This window comes from Procambarus clarkii, unplaced genomic scaffold (assembly GCF_040958095.1).
Source record: "Procambarus clarkii isolate CNS0578487 unplaced genomic scaffold, FALCON_Pclarkii_2.0 HiC_scaffold_340, whole genome shotgun sequence".
In the NCBI taxonomy this organism is placed as follows: Eukaryota; Metazoa; Arthropoda; class Malacostraca; order Decapoda; family Cambaridae; genus Procambarus; species Procambarus clarkii.
In genome coordinates, this window is record NW_027189373.1 from 195,778 (window position 1) to 217,238 (window position 21,461).

At 41.9% G+C, this 21,461-nt stretch overlaps 1 protein-coding gene across 1 annotated transcript in view; it reads left to right on the forward strand.

Annotated features, from left to right (window-relative positions):
- The window catches only part of LOC138361385 (beta-lactamase-like protein 2 homolog), a gene marked incomplete at its 3' end in the record, with an annotated part of 106,601 nt that extends 85,702 nt beyond the window's left edge, over positions 1-20,899 (forward strand). The window contains exons 4-7 of the mRNA XM_069320734.1: positions 4,845-5,005; positions 5,995-6,115; positions 9,538-9,679; positions 20,714-20,899. Of these exons, the coding sequence (XP_069176835.1) occupies positions 4,981-5,005; positions 5,995-6,115; positions 9,538-9,679; positions 20,714-20,899 (474 nt within the window). The remainder of the gene's footprint in view (positions 1-4,844; positions 5,006-5,994; positions 6,116-9,537; positions 9,680-20,713) is intronic.
- Positions 20,900-21,461: the final 562 nt, after the last annotated feature.

The following is a 21,461-nucleotide window of genomic DNA, read 5'->3' on the forward strand; positions in this document are numbered from 1 at the left end:
GACCTGCCCGAAACGCTGCGCGTACTAGTGGCTTTACAAGAATGTAAATACTGTACTATCCAATGTATTCTCACAAACCCAATGTACCTTCTTGTATATATAAATAAATAAATAAATAAATAAATAAATAAATAAAAAGCGGCGTGTGTTAGATCGTGTGTTATAGGTAGACATCTTCAGAAGGATGGATTTACAATTCAGTGGTGTGGATAACAAGTGCCTTGTGTCTATCACATCACTAAACGTCATTTAATAACTATATGCCTGTTAAGTAGAAGATTTAATGTTTTATTTATTTATTTATTTATATACAAGAAGGTACATTGAGTTAGAGAGAATACATAACATAGTATTTACAATCTTGTAAAGCCACTAGTACGCGCAGCGTTTCGGGCAGATTTTTAACTGTTAATAGCATTATATTGTGATTTTAATAGTGAGCAGTTATATTTATATACGAAACATACAAGTTTTCTACCAGAAATGGTGGAAATATGTGTGGGGATCCGTGCTCTGTAATTTAGAGTGGCAGCCGAAGACCGGACAACAACCGCCTGGTCGCATGAGCACCAGCGATCAGCTGATGATATCAACATTGTGTCCCTCGTCGGCCCGGAGTGAACAACATCTCGCCCTACGGTCGACCTCTAACACACACACCGCTTTTTAGTCGCCGCTCCTCTACAGCGAAGAACGATAAACATTTTAAAGCTTGATTCTCAACATTGGTACTCGTGCAGTCATCGAGAAGATAAACCATACAAACTGCACGTCCATTAAGGACCCAATTCCCAGTCTTACATAAGATACTGTAAGTTCACTGCACATTTAGCAAAGAACCAGCAACTGCTCAACACCGTCAGCTACCAAATATCGGGAATGGCGGCGTTTATTGCCAAGATAACGTCAATCACGCCTCGTATCACTCGCATCCTAGGCTGCAACCCGGGGCCTATTGTCAAATTGTTATTAGGTTGTGTGATTGTTATGTTATGTGATTGTCTTAGGTTGTGTGATTGTTATGTTATGTGATTGTCTTAGGTTGTGTGATTGTTATGTTATGTGATTGTCTTAGGTTGTGTGATTGTTATGTTATGTGATTGTCTTAGGTTGTGTGATTGTTATGTTATGTGATTGTCTTAGGTTGTGATTGGTATAAGGTGTTTTTTTGGTAGTTGTTGTGAGACGGCTGTTGCGATGAGGTTGTTCTCAACGTGAGGTTCTTTACTGCCGTACTTGCCTAGTACTCGACTAGTTGTGCTTGCGGAGATTGAGCTGTCGCTCTTTGGTCCCGCCTCTCAACTGTCAATCAACTGGTGTACAGATTCCTGAGCCTATTGGGCTTTGTCATATCAACGTTTGAAACTGTGCATGGAGTCAGCCTCCACCACATCACTGCCTAATGCATTCCATTTGTAAACTATCTTGATACTGAAAAATTCTTTGAAATGTCTCTGTGGCTCATGTGTCTCCTCAGTTTCCACCTGTGTCTCCTCTTCCACCCATGCTAAATAGTTTGTCTTTGTCTACCCTGTCAATTCCTCTAAGAATTTTGTAAGTGGTGATCATGTCTCCACTTATTATTCTTCTGTCTTCCATGATGTAAGGTTTAGCTCCTAGAGCCTTTCCTCTTAACTCATGCCTCTCAGTTCTGGGACTAGTCTGGTGGCATACCTAGGAATCTTCTCTAACTTTGCCTTGTGTTGAACTAAGTATGAACTAATGAGGAGCTAAGACAGATGGAACAACATCAGGAGGAAGCTAATAAGGAGAGCAGCATTAGAAAGTCTTTGTCTTGAAATGTCTCAAAGGATAGGGGTCTTAAGAAGACTAGGACAGCTGTAGGCGGGTTGTCAAAGACCTCCAATTCATTCGCCATGTTGGAAGACGAGTGCTGTAGGGAGATTGCAGTTCGCTCGAAAGGCACGGCAATGAAGGGCACGCAGGTCAATCAAGGTGCTCACAAAGTAAAGGAAGTACGTAAGTGAATTTTGGTTATGGGAGTCTCAGGTGAGGTATTTGAATAGTCATTGGCTCTAGACTTGGAGAGGCGGGGTTTATTGGGCCTAGGAAACTAGTTGTGGGAGGAGCTATCCCCACTGGTAAGCTTGTGAGCAAATCTTAGTTTAGTGTGTCTTGAGAGGTGACTTGGGACAGTTCCAGGGGACCTGGGAGAAGCCGTCAACATCTGGCTGGTAATTTCAGTGAAAGGTAATTTGTTCCCTTGGTTGGGTGTGTCAGCTAATTGCACTCCTTTGCCTCATAGGATGTATTAAGAGTTAGGATATTATTTTGTGTCATTGATTAAATAACGTTTCATTATTGATTATTTGGAGTTTTAGCTCAATTCCCCTTAAAAATTTAGTCTGAGCCATTAGATTTCTCATTTTCATGCAGGTTTTGGAAGTTCCCTGTGTTTTTCTTCATTTAATGATAATTAAGACATCCCCTGATCCTCAATTGGTAAAGAAAAGAATTTCTATAAATTATCCCCAGTGTTAATGTCCGAGATGTAATACACCATTCGAGAGTATGATTATTGGTTTCTGTCCTTCCTGGGAGATCAGTAATGCAGGCACATTCAGGTTTCAGAAGGTGGTAGCAGTGTAAACTTACGTTTTTATTAATATTAGAATCATAACAACCCAGTTGTATTTCCCCCATTTAATAATTCAGTTTAACATTAGAGCGGATAAGTTCAATGAGGGTCAAAGTGAGCTTGATAAGCAGTGTTAAGCTGGGGTTTTAAGTGAGAAAGGGGAGTATCAATCTGGAGGTGTTACATGAGGCCTTATCAGGCCTAGTCTGGCCTGGTCTGAGGACTTATCTGGCCTAGTCTGGCCTGGTCTGTGGACTTATCTGGCCTGGTCTGAGGACTTATCTGGCCTAGTCTGGCCTGGTCTGAGGACTTATCTGGCCTAGTCTGAGGACTTATCTGGCCTGGTCTAGCTCGAAGCCTGGTCTCTCCCGAAGCGTGATCTGGCCCAGCCCGAGGCTTGATCTTGCCCAAGGCCTCCTAGTCTGGTTGCCATCCCCCCCTCTACTGCCAACATGCTACAACCCACACCCCCACCCCCTCCAGCACCCAACCACCGGCAGCCCGCCAACCGCTCCCTCCTCTTGTCAGTTTGTTAAGAAAATTAGGTGATTTCGCTTGATTGGATTCAATAATGCTCATATATGTAGCATTTATATACCAAATTGTTTCCAAGTGATTGTTCCATCAAATGCCATAGGGAAAATGAAAAATTTATAATAATAAATGAATATTTTTATGAATACAGGTAATTATATCGAGATTGATACAATTGGCTTCCGGAAATCAACTTATATGAGCAGTTATGTTATGGTTATGATTTTGTTATTTATGTTATGGCATAGTTATGATTTTGATATGGAATTGTTCATCAATGATTGTTCTATCATGTGCCATGTTCAAAATTATAAATACATAAATAGATTTTCTAAAATTTTTGTATTGTTGATAGTGGATGTAGGTCCTCTTTTATTTTCATATGGAGGGGAGGGACAGCCTGGGGCCAATGGGTAGAACAAATTCCGCGGTGGAAGAAATTGGCCTTGCCCCATATAGTTAATTCAAGTAAGGACACACTGTAATTACTTGCGTCAAACTATTGCCCAATTAGCTTAATGTCTATTGTGGGAAAGTAGCTTGAATCGTTAACTGCAAATAACATTTGTTTTCATCTTGAAGAACATTGATTAATAAATGAATTACAACATGGTTTTACAAATGGCCGTTCTTGTGTAACAAATTTGCTATCATTTTATTTCAGCATAGTTGAAGCTCTTGATAGTGGTAAGGTTTGTGATGTTGTGTACCTTGACTTTAGCAAAGCTTTTGATACAGTGCTACATGATTTATTTATTTTTGTTTTATTTATTTATATATACAAGAGATCTTACATTCTTGTACAGCCACTAGCACGCATAGCATTTTGGGCAAGTTCTTAATCCTAATTTTCACACACTCACATCCCCAGGAAGCAGCCCATAGCAGCTGTTTAACTTCCAGGTACCTATTTACTGCCAGGTGAACATGAGCATCAGAGTGAAAGAAACTGCCCATTTGTTTCTGCCTCCACCGAGGATCGAACCCAGACCCTTAGGACTATGAACCCCGAGTGCTGTTCACTCGGCTGTCAGGCCCCCATTAAAACGATAGAGGTTTACGGTATTGGGGGTGCTATATTATTTTATTTTTTTTTTTTTTGAGATATATACAAGAGTTGTTACATTCTTGTACAGCCACTAGTGCGCGTAGCGTTTCGGGCAGGTCCTTAATCCTATGGTCCCTGGAATACGATCCCCTGCCGCGAAGAATCGTTTTTTCATCCAAGTACACATTTTACTGTTGCGTTAAACAGAGGCTACAGTTAAGGAATTGCGCCCAGTAAATCCTCCCCGGCCAGGATACGAACCCATGACATAGCGCTCGCGGAACGCCAGGCGAGTGTCTTACCACTACACCACGGAGACTGATTCCGCGGTTAAGTTGGATTAGGGCATAGTTATACCAAAGGAAACAAAGAGTTAGTATAAATGTGGTTAAATGAGAGTGGGAAAATGTTGTAAGCCTATTGAATATTATGTAAAAGATAGGTTGAGAAAAGGATTAGAGCCTAAAAAAATTAAAGGCCTGTGTGATGATAGAGCTACTGCAGACACTTCTTCTGTAGTTCCTTCTTGAAAGGGAGCTACTGGGAGGAAGAGGCATCAGATCTGTGAATAGTTTTGCGAGTTATGCTTGATATAGTGATATAGGGAACTTCATCAATTGGTGGTGGAAAAAAATGTTTCAAGTTACCATTCTCTGTTTGCAGTCGTATTCTGCTTGATGCAGGCGAGAAAGGAAATGCAGACTACATTTCAGCACTCTTGTCAGTGTTGAAACAGCAAGAGACTACCATTGACAGAATTGTTATCACCCATTGGCATCCTGACCATATAGGAGGCTTAATGGATGTTCTTGGTTGCTTAGGAGGTAAGAAGCCTAATTTATATTAAAATTTGGGCTTGTTTCTGTTTCTCACAAGAATTTAAAAGAATATACTGTACACATTTTACTGATTTTGTGCGCTCACGGGTAACTTTTACCGACTTTAGGCTTTGCTGTGGGGAGTCAAGCCTGGCTGTTGGACTTTATATGCATATTCACCTGTAGGGAATTCTATTGTGAACACAATGATACCAAAACAAGTAACGTAGCACGAGAATTAAGGTGAGAAAACTTAAACGAGTATACACATTTAGTGTCGGCGAGCACTCGCCCGCACGCTCGCCTGCACTGCCAGGGGTTCTTCGTGCATATGCGCGAAGTGCACGCCTGGGGCTTGATGGTGTTAAGCATTTGGTTTAGAGCTGTGGCTCATCCATACCTGACTATTCTAACCATCTGTTCCTTTGCTGAGGCATTGGTAAGATTTATCTCGGGGACCTACTAGAACGGCCTCTATGAAATCAAACATTGAATGTAATGAAGCAACCATTTCTGATGGGCCCCTCAGAAGCACTCTGTACCCACTCTGGTTCCTCATTTTCCTTGAGAGTTTGTTCAAGTTGTTTATGAGTTAGGTGATGGCCAGACTCAGGCTGCATGTAAATTAAGTATATGGGTCACTATTTGTTGATTTGTTATGTTATATAAAATAATATTTGTTAACTAGTTAAACAACAAATATTGTTTGGCTAGTTAACTACAATTTTTTTTTAATTGTTGCTTGGTTTGATGCCTTTTTAATTTTTGCTAATAATTTTCTCCAGTCCCAAGCTGCCCACTCACCTCACAAAAAGAGCCAGATTTTGGTCCCAGTAACCTCAATTGGGTATCAGAGGTCTGGTGTAGTACCCTATGACTTGGTTGCCCCTGTGCTTTAGCTCTGGGAGCTACCAAGTGCACCACCATATAGACATTTCATTACATTTAGTACTTAATTTTAACTTGTGTTCAAAAAGTTTAAATGATAATTTCAGGTTGTGTTAAAGTATACAAATTTCCTCGAGCTGATGCTCCTGATGAGCCCCTACATGAGTCGGTTAGACTCATAAAACTCAAGCACAATGATGAAATCAAAACAGAAGGTGCAACTCTCAAGTAAGAAAAAATATTGCAGTATTGCACTTAATATATGATTATAGATCACATATCTCTACAACTTTTCTTTTCACAACTTGATAATGGTGCGGAATAGACCGAAACATCATCATTTTCTTAATTTTCAGATGTGTTGACCAGACCACACACTAGAAGGTGAAGGGACGACGACGTTTCGGTCCGTCCTGGACCATTCTCAAGTCGATTATGATGAGGAAGTAGATGCAGACAATAAAGAAACGTGGTCTCGTTAGGTCACGTTCTAAGAAACGTAACCTAACATAAGCTTACCCTTCCATTTATCTTTCTTTCTCTTTCCTTTTCTTTCTCTCTTCTCTCCTGTTCATTGTTTTCTTTACGTTCCCTTACTATCCTCTTCTTATTCCTATTACTATCTCCTTCTCATTCGGTGGTTATAATAGGAGCTGCCTCGTATGGGCCAATAGGCCCTCTGCAGTTCTTATTCCTACTACTATCCCCTCTACTACACTTTGCTCCTCACCTCTCTCTAGCCTATTTATTGCCTGAATCTACTTCATCACAATCGACTTAAGAATGGTCCAGGACGGACCGAAACGTCGTCGTCCCTTCACCTTCTAGTGTGTGGTCTGGTCAACATAATTTAGCCACGTTATTGTGACTCATCGCCTGCATTCAGATGTGTTGGTTGGGTTTCTAGTTTTCATCCAGGTTATTGTGGCTTATTGTCTGCACTTGATTACTTTTAGTGTGAGGTCATGCCAATATGCAATCAAAGTTTCATTTCCTTATTACCTTGATAGTTTATTATAACAAACTAAGGAGGGGGTACTTGACATTGCCCTGGTCTGTCCTGTCTCCCATCTGCCCATCTATGTATTGATTCATCCATCCATCCATCCATTTATCTATTCATCCATCCATCTATATTAGGCTGACCATACTTCCTTGAGACAAAAACAGGACACTGTGATTGGAAAATCAGGTCATGTAATATTTTATATTCGTGGAAAAATAAGAGAATTAAAAAATGTTCATTACATAAACATATAAAGCTTACAATTATTCTTCAGTGATAGCACTCATACTAAAATTTACAAAAAATGTACTAAAATTTGTATACTAAAGGCCATCTTCTTTTTAGCATCCTTATGTGCTGTCCAACCTACCCCCATTCTTCAAAAGTAACACCAAAAAGTACCTGTCCAACCTACCCCCTTCTTCAAAAGTAACACCAAAAAGTACCTGTCCAACCTACCCCCTTCTTCAAAAGTAACACCAAAAAGTACCTGTCCAACCTACCCCCTTCTTCAAAAGTAACACCAAAATGTACCTGTCCAACCTACCCCCTTCTTCAAAAGTAACACCAAAAAGTACCTAATTTCATCCTCATAGTTTTCTACCTAGTACTTCAAACACACACTGTATCATGTGTTACCCCAAAATATGTACCTAAGCCATATAACTTCACCGTAGTAATCACTGCCATCATCTTGTATCATGGTTATGTTGAATGCAAATTTCACTACAATGTAAAGTATCTACATTTGTGTTTACAATAGAGAACCACTAAGCTGGTATGGTGAGTGCAGACAATAACAGGTGGCCACACAGAGTCAGCAGACGACGCTATCGCCCTCGCTCCTTCAGCAATACTCCTCCCCACCATGCAACTCAGTGCTAATTATCATAACAATCCTGCTATTATCAGAATCCTGGTAATACTGTTTGGGGGTGCCTACCTTTCTAGATGCTTAAACCCTGTCAATGGCAAACATGAATATACTCTCTAAAGAGTGGAGTTTTCATAGGCCATTGCTCCCTTTGCCTCTCTGAGGGAACCAAGTTCTGGCTCATGGTTGCCAGTAGGCATGACAACTACCATATGACTGAAGCCCCAGACTAATATAGCTGAAGCCCCAGACTAATATAGGTAATATCAGTCCAATAGCTTCAGGGAACCTCTGGGTCTCACCCAGAAAATGGTGTTTCATTACATTCAACGCTGGTTTTTTCACTTGCCCTTTTTATGCTTTGAAGTTCTGCTTTTCATCTTGTTAGGCTAGCCTATGGTGTGTGCAGTGGAACTTCCTTGTTACTGTACCCCTTTTGGCCTTTCCATTGGCTTTGGGTAGCCAAGGTGGCCTCTTATATCGGGGTTTACTAGCGTAGCATTCAAAGTACTTGGGCTTCCGGCAGGGTGCTTACCCTGCAGGCCCTGGAAATCCCCTACGGGCTCGATTGTATTATGAATACCTCTTCTGAGCCCGCTCTCGCCTTGTGTGAATTTGAGGGTTGTTCGTTGCCTGTGCCATCTGTTCACATGTTCTGCTTCTGCCAGGCTGTGACTGCTGGGTCAGGGACACCTTTGACCCTGAGTTATTTGGTGTTTATTTTTTCCATGTGCTCCTGGCTCCCCATTTCTCTATTGGTGTCCAAAGGGGTCAGGAAGTGATTGCTCTGCAATTGAAGATTCTATTTTGCAGTGGCCTAGGTTGTGTGCCCAGTTGGATGCTCAGGTGCTGCCCCAGTTGGTGTTAGGTATTTGGATTTGGGGATGTTAGTCAACTTGACCTTGGTTCAATCTGCAACTCCTCTTCCTTCTTCCAAATTTATTATGTGAATTTGAAGAATTTTAAGTTAGTTTTTAAATCAGGCAAAACTAGGGCACTTCTGACTAGTTGAGGAAAATACTGGTATCTAAAATGAAAACAGACTTTACAACACTTGCCCAGATGGAACATAATATGGAACAGAGAACTAGCTGTCTGTGCTGGTCTACGTATTTTGAACATGACCTTGGCCTGCAATATGCAGCGTACATTCTGGATTGTTATACAGAAATTGCTTAACTAACCTTTTGCATTGGACTCAGCAGTGGAAAAAAGTAGTTTGGAGGGGTATTAGGTGGTTTCATAGAAATACTTGCTATCTAGAATTGTACAGATTAATTGAGCTGCAACAGACATAACAAAAATATAATCTTCAATATGAGGTTTTGCAACCTCTTGGAAGAAAATACAAATTTCCTACCAACTTAGGGATGTCTAATTTTCTTCAAGCAGTTGCTTGTTTTCTTGTATGTTTACTTATTGATTTTTTCTTAGTTTTGTTTTTTATATCTAATTCTCTTGGTCTCATAGTGAACCAGATTCTTGTCCTGGCTTTCGTCCTGGCTTCCAGTCATGATAGATTGGTCTTGGAGTTGTGGTGTATTAAGCTAAGGCTTTGTGGAACCAATGTAAAGCTTGGGAAGTTATTGGAAGCCCTGTCAGAAAATGGTATTCAATTATATTCAACACTGATTTGTGTTACATAAAGAGGTGATACATTTCAAAATAGCACACAAGCTAAGGATTAAGGGTTCACTTATTTTAATATTGATTCCAGATAATTTCATAGCATCACAGATGTTTATACTTCCTCTTTCAAATTTCCAATAGAGTTCTTCATACTCCAGGCCATACCACTGACCATGTTGTATTAGCAGTGGAGGAGGAGGGGGCAGTGTTTAGTGGTGACTGTATATTAGGGGAAGGAACGGCAGTATTTGAAGATCTTCATACATATATGGCTTCACTAAAGGTAAGTGGAAGTGGAGTTTTTAATGTTATACAGTATATGAACCCTTATGGCAAGGATTCTGCAATAAATGTTATAATTGGTTATTCTGTTGATTTATTTGATTAGGAAATATATTTGTGTGATGCAAAAGAGAAGCTGCTGCTTGGAAAAAAATTGTGTGTACCCAGGGGGGGCCTGACAGCTGAGTAGACAGCGCTTTGGATTTGTAATCCTGAGGTTCCATGTTCGATCCCCGGTGGAGGCAGAAACAAAATGAGCAGTTTTTTCACCTTGATGCCCCTGTTACCTAGCAGTAAATAGGTACCTGGGAGTTAGACAGCTGGTACGAGCTGCTTCCTGGGGATGTGTAACAAAAAAAGAGGAGGCCTGGTCGAGGACTGGGCCGCAGGGACGCTAAGCTCCAAAATCATTTCAAGATAATCCCTTTTGGGTGTGAGGGCCTCATTATTGTGAGGGTGATCACAGGTAATGTACTAATGTACACAGGTTTTGCAAAAACTTTCAACAACTGTGACGATGATGTTATTGTAAACAAAATGTGCACAAAAGGAATTATAGTATCTACTCAATTTAATGACCTATATGGGGGCCATACGTAAGTAGTTAATTCCTGGACTCTACTAAATCCTTAGGTTTTAAAATGTCGATATCTTTTTAGTTATACTCTGGAGGGCGAGTGGGCAGGATGATACAGTCGCCTCTTATCGTGCGGCGAGTCGCTCCATCTTACGTTCGTTGACACTTCTTCAGCCCTGTTTCACAGGTTTTCTCATGTTTGATTTTACCTCCGGCCTACTCATGCACCACCTGAGCCTGACTGGTCTCTGGACCGGGTTCTTTCTTTTCTCTCTTCTGCACATATTTGGGTGGCTCCTTTAGTCTGGGATTGTGTTTTGAATGTAACATTTTAGCTTTATTTGGTCTCCAGTTGTCAGGTTGGTGAGCTTCATGCTCGTCTATGGTGCCGGGGATTGTTCCTTTGTTTGGTTACACCCGGCTCCTTCTTTTCTGGCGAAGAATGAGTCGTCATGCTTCCAGAGCATGTGGATTTTAGCTGTGGATGCTTGGTTGGTTCCACCTGGAAGGCATCATGTGCTTGGTTGGATGGCGGTTTTACGCCACTACCATCATGCTACTGGTTCTGCTTCAGTATATTGGTTATGGGTTTTGATTTCCTCTGGTTCCCTATTCCAGGGCTTGTATTTCTCGGGTCATCTGCAGTGTCATTAAGTCATTGCCTTGTGGTGTGGGGTGAGTCGTCTTTGGTGGTGCACGAGCAATTTCCCAAGTATTCGGACTGCATGCGCCTAGTGTCACCTTCCCTAGGTGACCCTAGGGAAGGTGTAAGTACTGGCCTTGGGGCTTGGAGTTATCTTCCACAAGTCACCTTGGGGTCTACCTCTGTTGGTGTTTAGCTACTCGGAGCACTAACTCTGGACAGAAGAGCCTCCAATAGCAACAGGTGGACCCATTGTGCGATAAACACCATCAATACATTCGATATAACAAACACGGTCACTGAGAGGGGTGTCGACGAAATACATGCAGACTTTGTTATGCAAGCCCCTTGGGAATCTCCGCCAGCAGACTTTAAGATTATGGCTCTTGAAGGAAAGAAGAACCAGACAAATCCTCATCTGCTACGTAACATTGCACAGATGCATATAGAAGCAAACATAGCATCCGACAGCTTCACTTACTTCACAGATGGATCAGTAGACCAGCAGGGACAAGAAACCGGAGCTGCAGTTAAAGCAGGAAACTCTGTAAATAGTTGGAGGCTCTCAAATGGGTGTTCGACTTTACAAACAGAGATGGTAGCCATTCAAAAGGCTTTGGAACATGCTCTTGCTGAACACAGACAACATGTTATCATACATACAGATTCGAGAACTGCCATTGAAACCTTGCAACAAGAATACATATGTGATAACATCCATCTGATCACAAATGTCATATCATTCATGCAAACACTCAAACGACAAGGCTGACGGGTACTTATCAACTGGGTGCCAAGTCATGTGGGAATAATAGGAAATGACATTGCAGACGAAGCTGCAAAACTTGCTACTAAGAGGAGAAATGTAGACATTTACATACCACAGAGTCTATCACAGATTAAGAAAGTAATTAGAAACAGAGCAATGCAAAAGATGTACAGTGACCACAACACAGCAGTTGCAACATCAGGATCTGCGGGTTGGTACAAGAATTCAACCAACTACGAACCACTTAGTTTGATGAAAGGGAACAGTAGAGCAACAGAAGTGCATTTACATCGCATCAGGCTTGGATACCCATGTGCATGGGAAATAAGCTTACAGGTTCCGGAAGATGAGAGAAAATGTCAACACTCTGGAGAAATGTCCGACAGACCACTGGAACATTATATAACACAGTGCACAGTTACAAACCCATTAAGATTTCAACTTAGATTCAACAGAGCAGAAGTTGTTAAACACATATGGCAAAATGTTACTGAAGCGACCATACGAGTCATAAATACTCATACTCCGCCCAAGTAAATCAGAAACAAGCAACACTTAGTGGGCCAGCCAGAGGCTCACTAGGGCACGGGCAGGAATATCCCTGCAAAAAAAAAAAAAAAAAAAAAAAAAAAAAAGCTACTCGGTAATTGACCACCCTACCTTACCTTGAGGTGCTTCCGGGGCTTAGCGTCCCCGCGGCCCGGTCGTCGACCAGGCCTCCTGGTTGCCGGACTGATCAACCAGGCTATTGGACGCGGCTGCTCGCAGCCTGACGTATGAGTCACAGCCTGGTTGATCAGGTATCCTTTGGAGGTGCTTATCCAGTTCTCTCTTGAACACTGTGAGGGGTCGGCCAGTTATGCCCCTTATGTGTAGCAGAAGCGTGTTGAACAGTCTCGGACCTCTGATGTTGATAGAGTTCTCTCTCAGAGTACCAGTTGCACCTCTGTTTTTCAACAGGGGTATTCTGCACATCCTGCCATGTCTTCTGGTCTCATGTGATGTTATTTCTGTGTGCAGGTTTGGGACCAGCCCCTCTAATATTTTCCACGTGTAAATTATTATGTACCTCTCCCACCTGCGCTCAAGGGAGTACAGTTTTAGGCTCTTTAGTCGGTCCCAATAGTTCAGATGTTTTACTGAGTGGATTCTAGCAGTAAAGGATCTCTGCACGCTCTCCAGGTCAGCAATTTCTCCAGCTTTGAAAGGTGCTGTCATTGTGCAGCAGTACTCTACTCTAGAGAGCACAAGCGTTTTGAAAAGTATCATCATCGGTATAGCATCTCTAGTGTGAAAAGTTCTTGTTATCCATCCTGTCATTTTTCTTGCAGTTGTGACGGCTACTTTATTGTGTTCTTTAAAGGTAAGGTCTTCCGACATGAGTACACCCAGATCCTTTACATTGCCTTTTCGTTCTATGTTATGATTTGCCTGAGTTTTGTACGTGGTTTCCGTTTTTATATTTTCATTTTTTCCATAGCGCATGAGCTGGAACTTATCTTCGTTAAACACCATATTATTTTCTGTAGCGCATAGAAAGACCTGATCTACATCTGACTGGAGGTTCGCCGTGTCCTCTATGTTGCCTACTCTCATGAAGATCCTAGTGTCATCTGCAAAGGATGATACAGTGCTATAGGTTGTGTTCTTGTCTATGTCCGAAATGAGGATGAGAAAAAGTACTGGAGCAAGCACAGTACCCTGGGGGACTGAGCTCTTCACGGTTGATGGGCTGGATTTTATTTTGTTGACTATTACACATTGGGTTCTGTTGGTCAGGAAATTGTAGATCCATCTGCCTATTTTTCCGGTAATTCATTTTGAACGCATTTTATGTGCAATAACACCATGGTCACATTTATCAAAAGCTTTTGCGAAATCTGTGTAAATTACATCCGCGTTATGTTTGTCTTCCATAGCATCTAATGCCATATCATAGTGGTCCAGCAACTGCGACAGGCAAGAGCGCCCTGTTCTGAAACCATGTTGTCCGGGGTTATGGAGTTGCTGTGATTCCATGTATTTTGTGATTTTACTTCTTAGCACTCTCTCAAAAATTTTTATGATGTGCGATGTTAGCGCTATCGGTCTGTAATTTTTTGCCTCTGCCTTATTTCCTCCTTTATGAAGTGGTGCTATCTCTGCTGTTTTTAGTATGTCAGGGATAACGCCAGTATCTAGGCTTTGTCTCCACAGAATGTGGAGGGACTGCGATAGTGGTTTTTTACAGTTCTTTATGAATATGGAGTTCCAAGAATCAGGGCCTGGTGCAGAGTGCATAGGCATACTGTTTATGGCTTCTTCAAAATCCAGTGGGGATAGGGTGACGTCTGATATATGATTTGATGTTGGTATCGTATCCATGAAAAATTCATTTGGGTTATCAATCTTTAGTGTGTTTAATGGCTCGCTGAAAACAGAGTCGTACTGCGTCCTCAGTAGCTCGCTCATTTCTTTGTTGTCATCGGTGAAAGTTCCATCTCCCTTTCGCAGGGGCCCGATACTAGATGTGGTTTTTTATCTTGATTTTACATAGGAGAAAAAAAAATTCGGATTTCTTTCTATTTCACTGATGGCCTTTTGCTCTCTTTGCCTCTCCTGGGTTCTGTATGATTCTTGTAGCTTCCGTTCAATTGTTTCTATTTCTCTACCTAACCTTCGCCGTTCTTGAGATAGGGTGCGACTCTCAAGTTGTTCCGCGATTCGTTTTCTTCGCCTACATAGGGAACGACGTTCCCGTTCCAATCTGCATCTCTTCCTCTTTTTTCTTAGAGGTATGCGGTTTGAACATATTTCTAGTGCTACTGAGCTTATTTTTTCCAGGCACTGGTTCAAGTTTGCATTTCCTAGCTGTTCTTCCCAGTTTATTTCTGTGAAGTCCTGGTTTATTCGCTCCCAGTTTATCTGTTTATTATTGAAGTTGAATTTGCTGAAATCTCCTCCACCGGGAATCTGGACTGGTTTTGAAGGTCTACTCCCCATGGTTGTCATAACTTCAATTAAGTTGTGATCTGAGTAACAGGTATTTGTAATCATTATGTTCGTGATCAATTCATCATTATTAGTGAAAATGAGGTCCAGCGTGTTCTCCTTCCTAGTTGGTTCTACTATTTGCTGGTTTAAGGCAAACCTGTCGCACATCCGTAGCAGGTGATTTGCATGTGCCTGTTCATTTAGGCTGCTTCCTGGTATTCTTTCTGATATTACTGTATTAGCCAGGTGCTTCCATTTCAGGTGCCGTAGGTTGAAGTCCCCAAGCAGGATGATGTTCGGAGCTGGATTTGTGAGGTTTTCCAAGCAGTGTTCTATTTTCATTAGTTGGTCTTTAAACTGCTGAGGGTTTGCCTCCGGTGACTTATATACAAGGACAATAACTACATTTAGAATCTCTATTTTGATTATCAGCACTTCCACCATATCATTTGAGGTGTTTAGCAGCTCAGTACAGATGAGTGTGTCTTTGATGTAGAGGCTGACCCCACCCTGAAGCCGGTGTTTCCTATCACATCTGAAAAGATTGTACTCTGAGATCCATATTTTACCATCATGGTAGTCCTTTGTGTGGGTTTCTGTTAGGGCTGCAAACACTGCATTTGCCTCATGAAGGAGACCATCTATAAAGTGAACTTTGTTGGATTTGCGTGTTTTTATACCCTGGATGTTGGCAAATATAAATGATGTTATCGTGTTAGTGGAAGTGCTGGAAGCCTTACTTGGTGTTAATATCTGAGGCTCTGGTAAGGAGGCCACTGTGTTTGCGTTCAGGGAGTGTTGTTTTGGAAGTGATTGGTCCAGTTTTGGTAGTAGGACGGGTGTTGTGTGGTGTAGCACCTGTGTGCTTGTTGATAGTTTGTATTCCAGTCTTGTTGGTATCTCCCTTCCCCTCTGTAATCCTGTAGTGGTTCCATCTGACTGTTCCTCTCTCTTATATTTACTACTTTGTTTCTGCCTTCCTCTAAAAAATTTCCAGTAGTGTCATATTGATCTTCCCGTCTATAACGCTCTGTACCTCTCACATGGAATTCCGGACACTGAAGATTGTAGCATTTTTTGTCCCTAATTGAAAATTGACATAATTTAGTGTGGAAGTATCTACACCCTGTTCCAAAACGGCATGTACCCCTCTCCAACATGTTCCTGCATTTTCGAGGATGCAGAAAATGGCATTTTGCTCCTAATTTTCCATATTTGCATATTCCTTTAGCGTAGAATTTGCAAATGTGTTCCGGTTTTGCGTTTTTCAAGGTATTTATATCTGTGACTGTCTTGTCTACCTCTTTATTGGAGCCATCTCCGTTTTTCGTCCCAATTCCTTCATCTATGCACTCTGTCTCACTGTTGCTCTCATCGTTTATATTACCTGGCTCTGCAATATTGCTGTTATTTTGTACCACAATAGTCTCCTCCTCCACACTACTGCTGCGGTTCTCTAAACTATCTGTTCCTGAGTTTTGGTCGTTATCCAATGTTGACTTTTCCCAGTCCGCATATATCACTGGTAACTTATCTGTGAATGATAATCTCTGTGACTCGGGAATGTTTTTCATCAGTTTAGTTATGTTCTCTAACATTAATCTGTCATCTTTGTAAACCCAGTAAATTCCTTGCCTTTTTATGCATCCTGGAGATACTTCTGTACAGCCCAGGTGAAATCTTATGTTACAGATGCAGCACGTTACGCCTGCATTACGTCTTCCCAGTACTCCCGAACACTCGCCACACCTCTCCATTGTCTGGTGTATTGTGTTGTATTTGAGTCACTGTATGGATCACTTGTTGATGTCAGTCCTTTTAACTCTTTATAAAATTATATGTATTGTGACGGAGTTCCCCCCCTTATAATTCTCCCACGCCTGCAGTAAGAGTCATGTCTACTTTTCCCAAGCGTTCTCTACGTAGCAGGCTACAATTTGATATATGGGAGAGAGTGAAGTGTTCTCGGAGAGCCGAGAAATTTGTGAAATAGTGATATTTTGGCCTGTGGTTTAGGCCCTTTAGGGAGCCAAAATGGCGCTTACCTCTCTGATCTCCCGCCAAAACCGTGTGACGTCAGTGGCACCGGATTGGTCACCGACAACAGTGTGGCACCGGGAGCCAATGAAAACCTCCCGTGGCGAAAGTGACGTCACGAAGGAAGGGGGGTCCGGCCAGCGCGCCGGGCTGGCGCCAGCAGTCATACACGACACGTCATAGAGGTCGGACGTGCGACGAGTGGTCCTGTCTGTCGGACAGCTGTTTCCCACTACCGTGGATTTACGCGTCATCGGAAGTTCGCCAGTACTCTGAGAAGTCTTCCCTAGTTCATGTGTTGAACCAGCAGAGGGAATTGACGGTTATTTGAGCAACAAGCGCTCCAGTCAGGTACTGTGCCAGTAGCAGTGAAGCCGTGCAGTGACGTAGGTTGACGTCTGTGGCAATTCACCAGTTCGTGACAGCGTAGTGGCTGACAGAGCCACTGGGTAGCTGAGGAAGAGAGGACTATTTGGGGAAACCGGACGACTGTAGCTGAGACGTAGGCGACAGCCGTTGCTGGGAGAAGACGACGGCCAGGAGACCGACTCCAACCTTCAAGAAGTCAAGGAGGAGGACGGACCTGCAGTGAGGAGGCACGGAGACGACGCGCTAAACGGTGGGACGACGTGAGGCTCTGATAGGACACGACGACGTGTGGTGTGGGGGCGTTCCCGACACGAGGACCAGGAGCTACATCTCGACTCTCATCGGAGGATAGGGTGAAGTAGGTGGTTCTAGTTCCCTCCCCATTCCCCTTTAGTTAGCTATGTTATTTGGCTATATTTTCTAGCCTGAAGATTTTATATGTCGTGAGCAAGTCTCACCTATGTCACGGTAAAGCACCAGGGTGCTAGACAGTACTATCAAGAGTACTTGTAATATTCATGTTGATTGTTGGTGTGTACAGGCACCAGGAACCAGTGATAAATTTACTGTGTTGTGTATATCTTTCTATAGATTTTGATATGAACATATAGTGGTAAAATATATATATAAGATTATGCCAGTATTTGGAGGTTAGGCTATGTGCCCAGAAACTATTAATTTTCCATGTATTGATGATTGATTTATAAACCATATATATGTCTATGTTCATTCAGTGAATAATCATTTGTGAGTACAGTGAATTATTGCGTTATCGCCAACGAGAGAAAGTACTGAAAACTCCAGTGTTAATATTTCATAATATATTGTTGGATAAATAACAATGTGAAGCCATTACAGTGAATCATTATAGCATTGATTGTAGAAAAGACTGTTTGAGCCTGAGTACAGTGTAACTGAGTAGTACGGTTTATTTGTGCCAATATCGAGTGTGCGAGTTTCTAGTAATATTGGAAAATTTAAAGGAACAGCGCGCGTGAATCTAGAAAACAAGCAAAGTTCGCGCGGAGGGGCCATTGCAATCAGCTGTTCTTGACACTTGATGAGGAGGGGAGAGTGTTGCCCTCTTGCGGTCGCATAATATCCGTGGGAATTACCGGCCGAGTCAGGATCAGTTGATTTATCGATTATTGTGTGGCCTTGTGACATCTTTCATACCTTTTAAGTAAAATACAAAACTATCTTAGTGTTTTTATCATTCCCTCCATTGATCTTGTGGCTATACTATACCTGTAAGCATAGAGTGATAACAATAATTACCTGCCTGATTCCTGATCTTTGAGTGTGACCTTGCCAAGGCTACCACTGAATACACCAGTCCACTGAGGGTGTTACTGGCCACCTTAAACACCAGTTGGCGATCTTGCGTTTAACCGTAGAGCCCTATTGTTGGGGAGGGCACACGACAGTCGAGGTGAACGAGTCGTGTTCTCACTCTTTCTTAATAAGAGGCCGTTAAGATTGACTGGGAGACTCTCCTGGCGTGCAGTGGCGCCGTGAGGATCGAGGGAAGACCCGCAGGGCTACGGTGAGTTACCTTGAGCGTAACTATTGCTCACCCCAGAGTAAGGGTAGAGAATAACAGAGAGGAGGAACCCCCAACAGTATATATATTTATATGTTTAATATTTATAATATTATATGTATACCGTATATTAGTAATATTATGTATGTTATTTTGTTCAGACTTTATGGCAGTGCTGGGTGTGCTGAGAGGTTTTCCTCCTCTCTTGTTTACCTTAGGGTAAGGGGTAGTTTGCACTGGTAGCGGCACGGGGTACTGAGCAGGTAGTTATCACTTATAATGGCAGTCGGCTCTCTTAATCCTTAAATGGCGCCTATTTAGCATGTGTCACCCACAGGCGCATACCCAAAAAAAAAATTGCTTTTTCTTCTAAACCTGTTAATTTGTGTTCACTGATCATGGGAAAAATAATAAAAAAATCGTAAGTGGCATATATTGCCCGCTATAGGGTGGGGAAGTCTGGCCAAAAACCAGGTGATGACTCAGCATGCGTCCCAGGCGGTCTGTTGCTCGCCAGCTGTCAGGCCGGAGTTGCCACAGAGATAATTACCTAATTATTTCAATGTCTCTGATTGATTTTTTGTAGTATTTTTTGCTGTAATATTATTCAATAGTGTGTAGTGTGATACATTTATATAATAAAATGAGTGAATCATCACTGTACTCAAAAATATGGTGTGCATATTGTTGATTCAATTATGTTCATCAAACAGTGAACAAATACTTTGTTAGTTATTACACTATATACACAGGTTATATATAAGTATCTGCATGTTTTGTTCATAACGAACCACTAAGTTGCTATTATGAGTCAAAAAGTAACGAGGAGTGACCGCCACACACCAGCCAGCCACTCGCTACCACTTACTCCCTCAACACCTCACTCGCCCACATTCTCCTCTCACCATACTGTTTTTGCTTTTATTCACTATATACAGACGTTATATATAAGTATGTACATTCGTGTTCACCATAACGAACCACTAAGTTGGTATGCTGAGTGGCAGTGGCAGCGGCAGCCCGCCACTGGCTGCTACTTCCTCCCTCCCTCAAGTCACCTGACTCACCCACATTTCTCCTCCCTCAATACTGTTTTTGCTTTTATTCACTATATACAGACGTTATTTATAAGTATCTACATTCGTGTTCACCATAATGAACCACTAAGTTGGTATGCTGAGTGGCAGTGGCAGTGGCAGGCAGTGGCAGCCTGCCACTGCCTGTCACCCTCACCTCACCTGACTTGCCACCATTCTCCTCCCACCATACTGTTTTTGCTTTTATATACAGACGTTATATTTAAGTATTTACATGTTTTGTTCACCATAATGAACCACTAAGTTGGTATGCTGAGTGGCAGTGGCAGTGGCAGGCAGTGGCAGCCTGCCACTGCCTGTCACCCTCACCTCACCTGACTTGCCACCATTCTCCTCCCACCATACTGTTTTTGCTTTTATATACAGACGTTATATTTAAGTATTTACATGTTTTGTTCACCATAACTGTACATCTAAGCTTGTATGGTGAGTAAAGGCAGAGAGACGTAGCTACTCACACAGTCAGCTGGTGGTGGCCGCCCTCAAGGCCAGATGCACTAATATTTCTCCTCCAACAATACTGTTTGTGGTGTTATTACACTATATACACACATTATATATCAGTATCTACCTGTTTTTTTCACCATACTTGTACAAGTAAACTGGTATGGTGGCCAAAGACCATAGTGGTCACCAGTAAACATGATAAGTCATGCAGACGACGCACCTCCCTCGCCAAAATTGCGGCTCCCATCCTACTCGTATTGCTGTTATTACACACTATACACACACATTATATATAAGTATCTACATTTGTGTTCACCATAGGGAACCACTAAGCTGGTATGGTGAGTGCAGTCAATAAAAGGTGGCCACACACAGTCAGAAGACAACGCCACCACCCTCCCTCCCACAGCATTACTCCTCCCTCCATGGACCACAGCGCGGTCCCTGGTAGGCCTATAAACTCCATTCACACTGATGCCAAAGTCTAATATATTACATATCAGTCTGGATAGCTCCGAGGAGCCTCAGGGTCTCGCCCAGAGAATGATGTTTCATTACATTCAACGCTGTTATTTTTCAGTTAATCATGAACTTACAACCAAAGGTTATCTTTCCCGGCCATGGCCCGGTGATAGATGATCCAGTGATCAAAATTCAGCATTATATCGACCACCGCAATGAAAGAGAGAGCCAGATCCTTGACGTTCTTGCTAGCAATCCAACTAAATTTTTATCATCCATGGAAATAGTCAAGCTTGTTTACAAGGTCAGTAAAGCAGTTGCACAAAAACAATTATTGGTACTTTTCATGTTAAATGATTAGAACTATTTGTTTCATCACTCCAAATCCAACCTTAGGTTATTCAATTGATTGCTTTGTATATTTCGGTCAAATCATGTTATTTGTAAAATATTTATATGAAGTATAGGATCCATCAGGAGAAGGTTGAACAGTACTATTTGAAAAGGAGACAAAACAAAAAAGCAACGAAACAGTAAGTCACTTTGACATGAAAAATATTAATTAAAATATAAGTATTAAAAGGATAAATTACTTAAGTGTAATATCTTCATCTTTATGCATCATTGTAATTACTGCCAACACACTATCTGAGTTCCACAAGAGTATCTTAGTTGTTTCGAAGATTAGGTGTTTAGTAGTTCATGTGACTGTCACAATTATAATGTCAATCATTCACACTTTCAGTTTCTCATTCCTTTATATCAAGAAAAGAATTAAGAAGTGTGTGTATAAGTTTTTAGTCAGCCTACTTCTGATTAGATAAAGACGGTACACTTCCCGACCTAACTGTCGGACCTCACTCTTT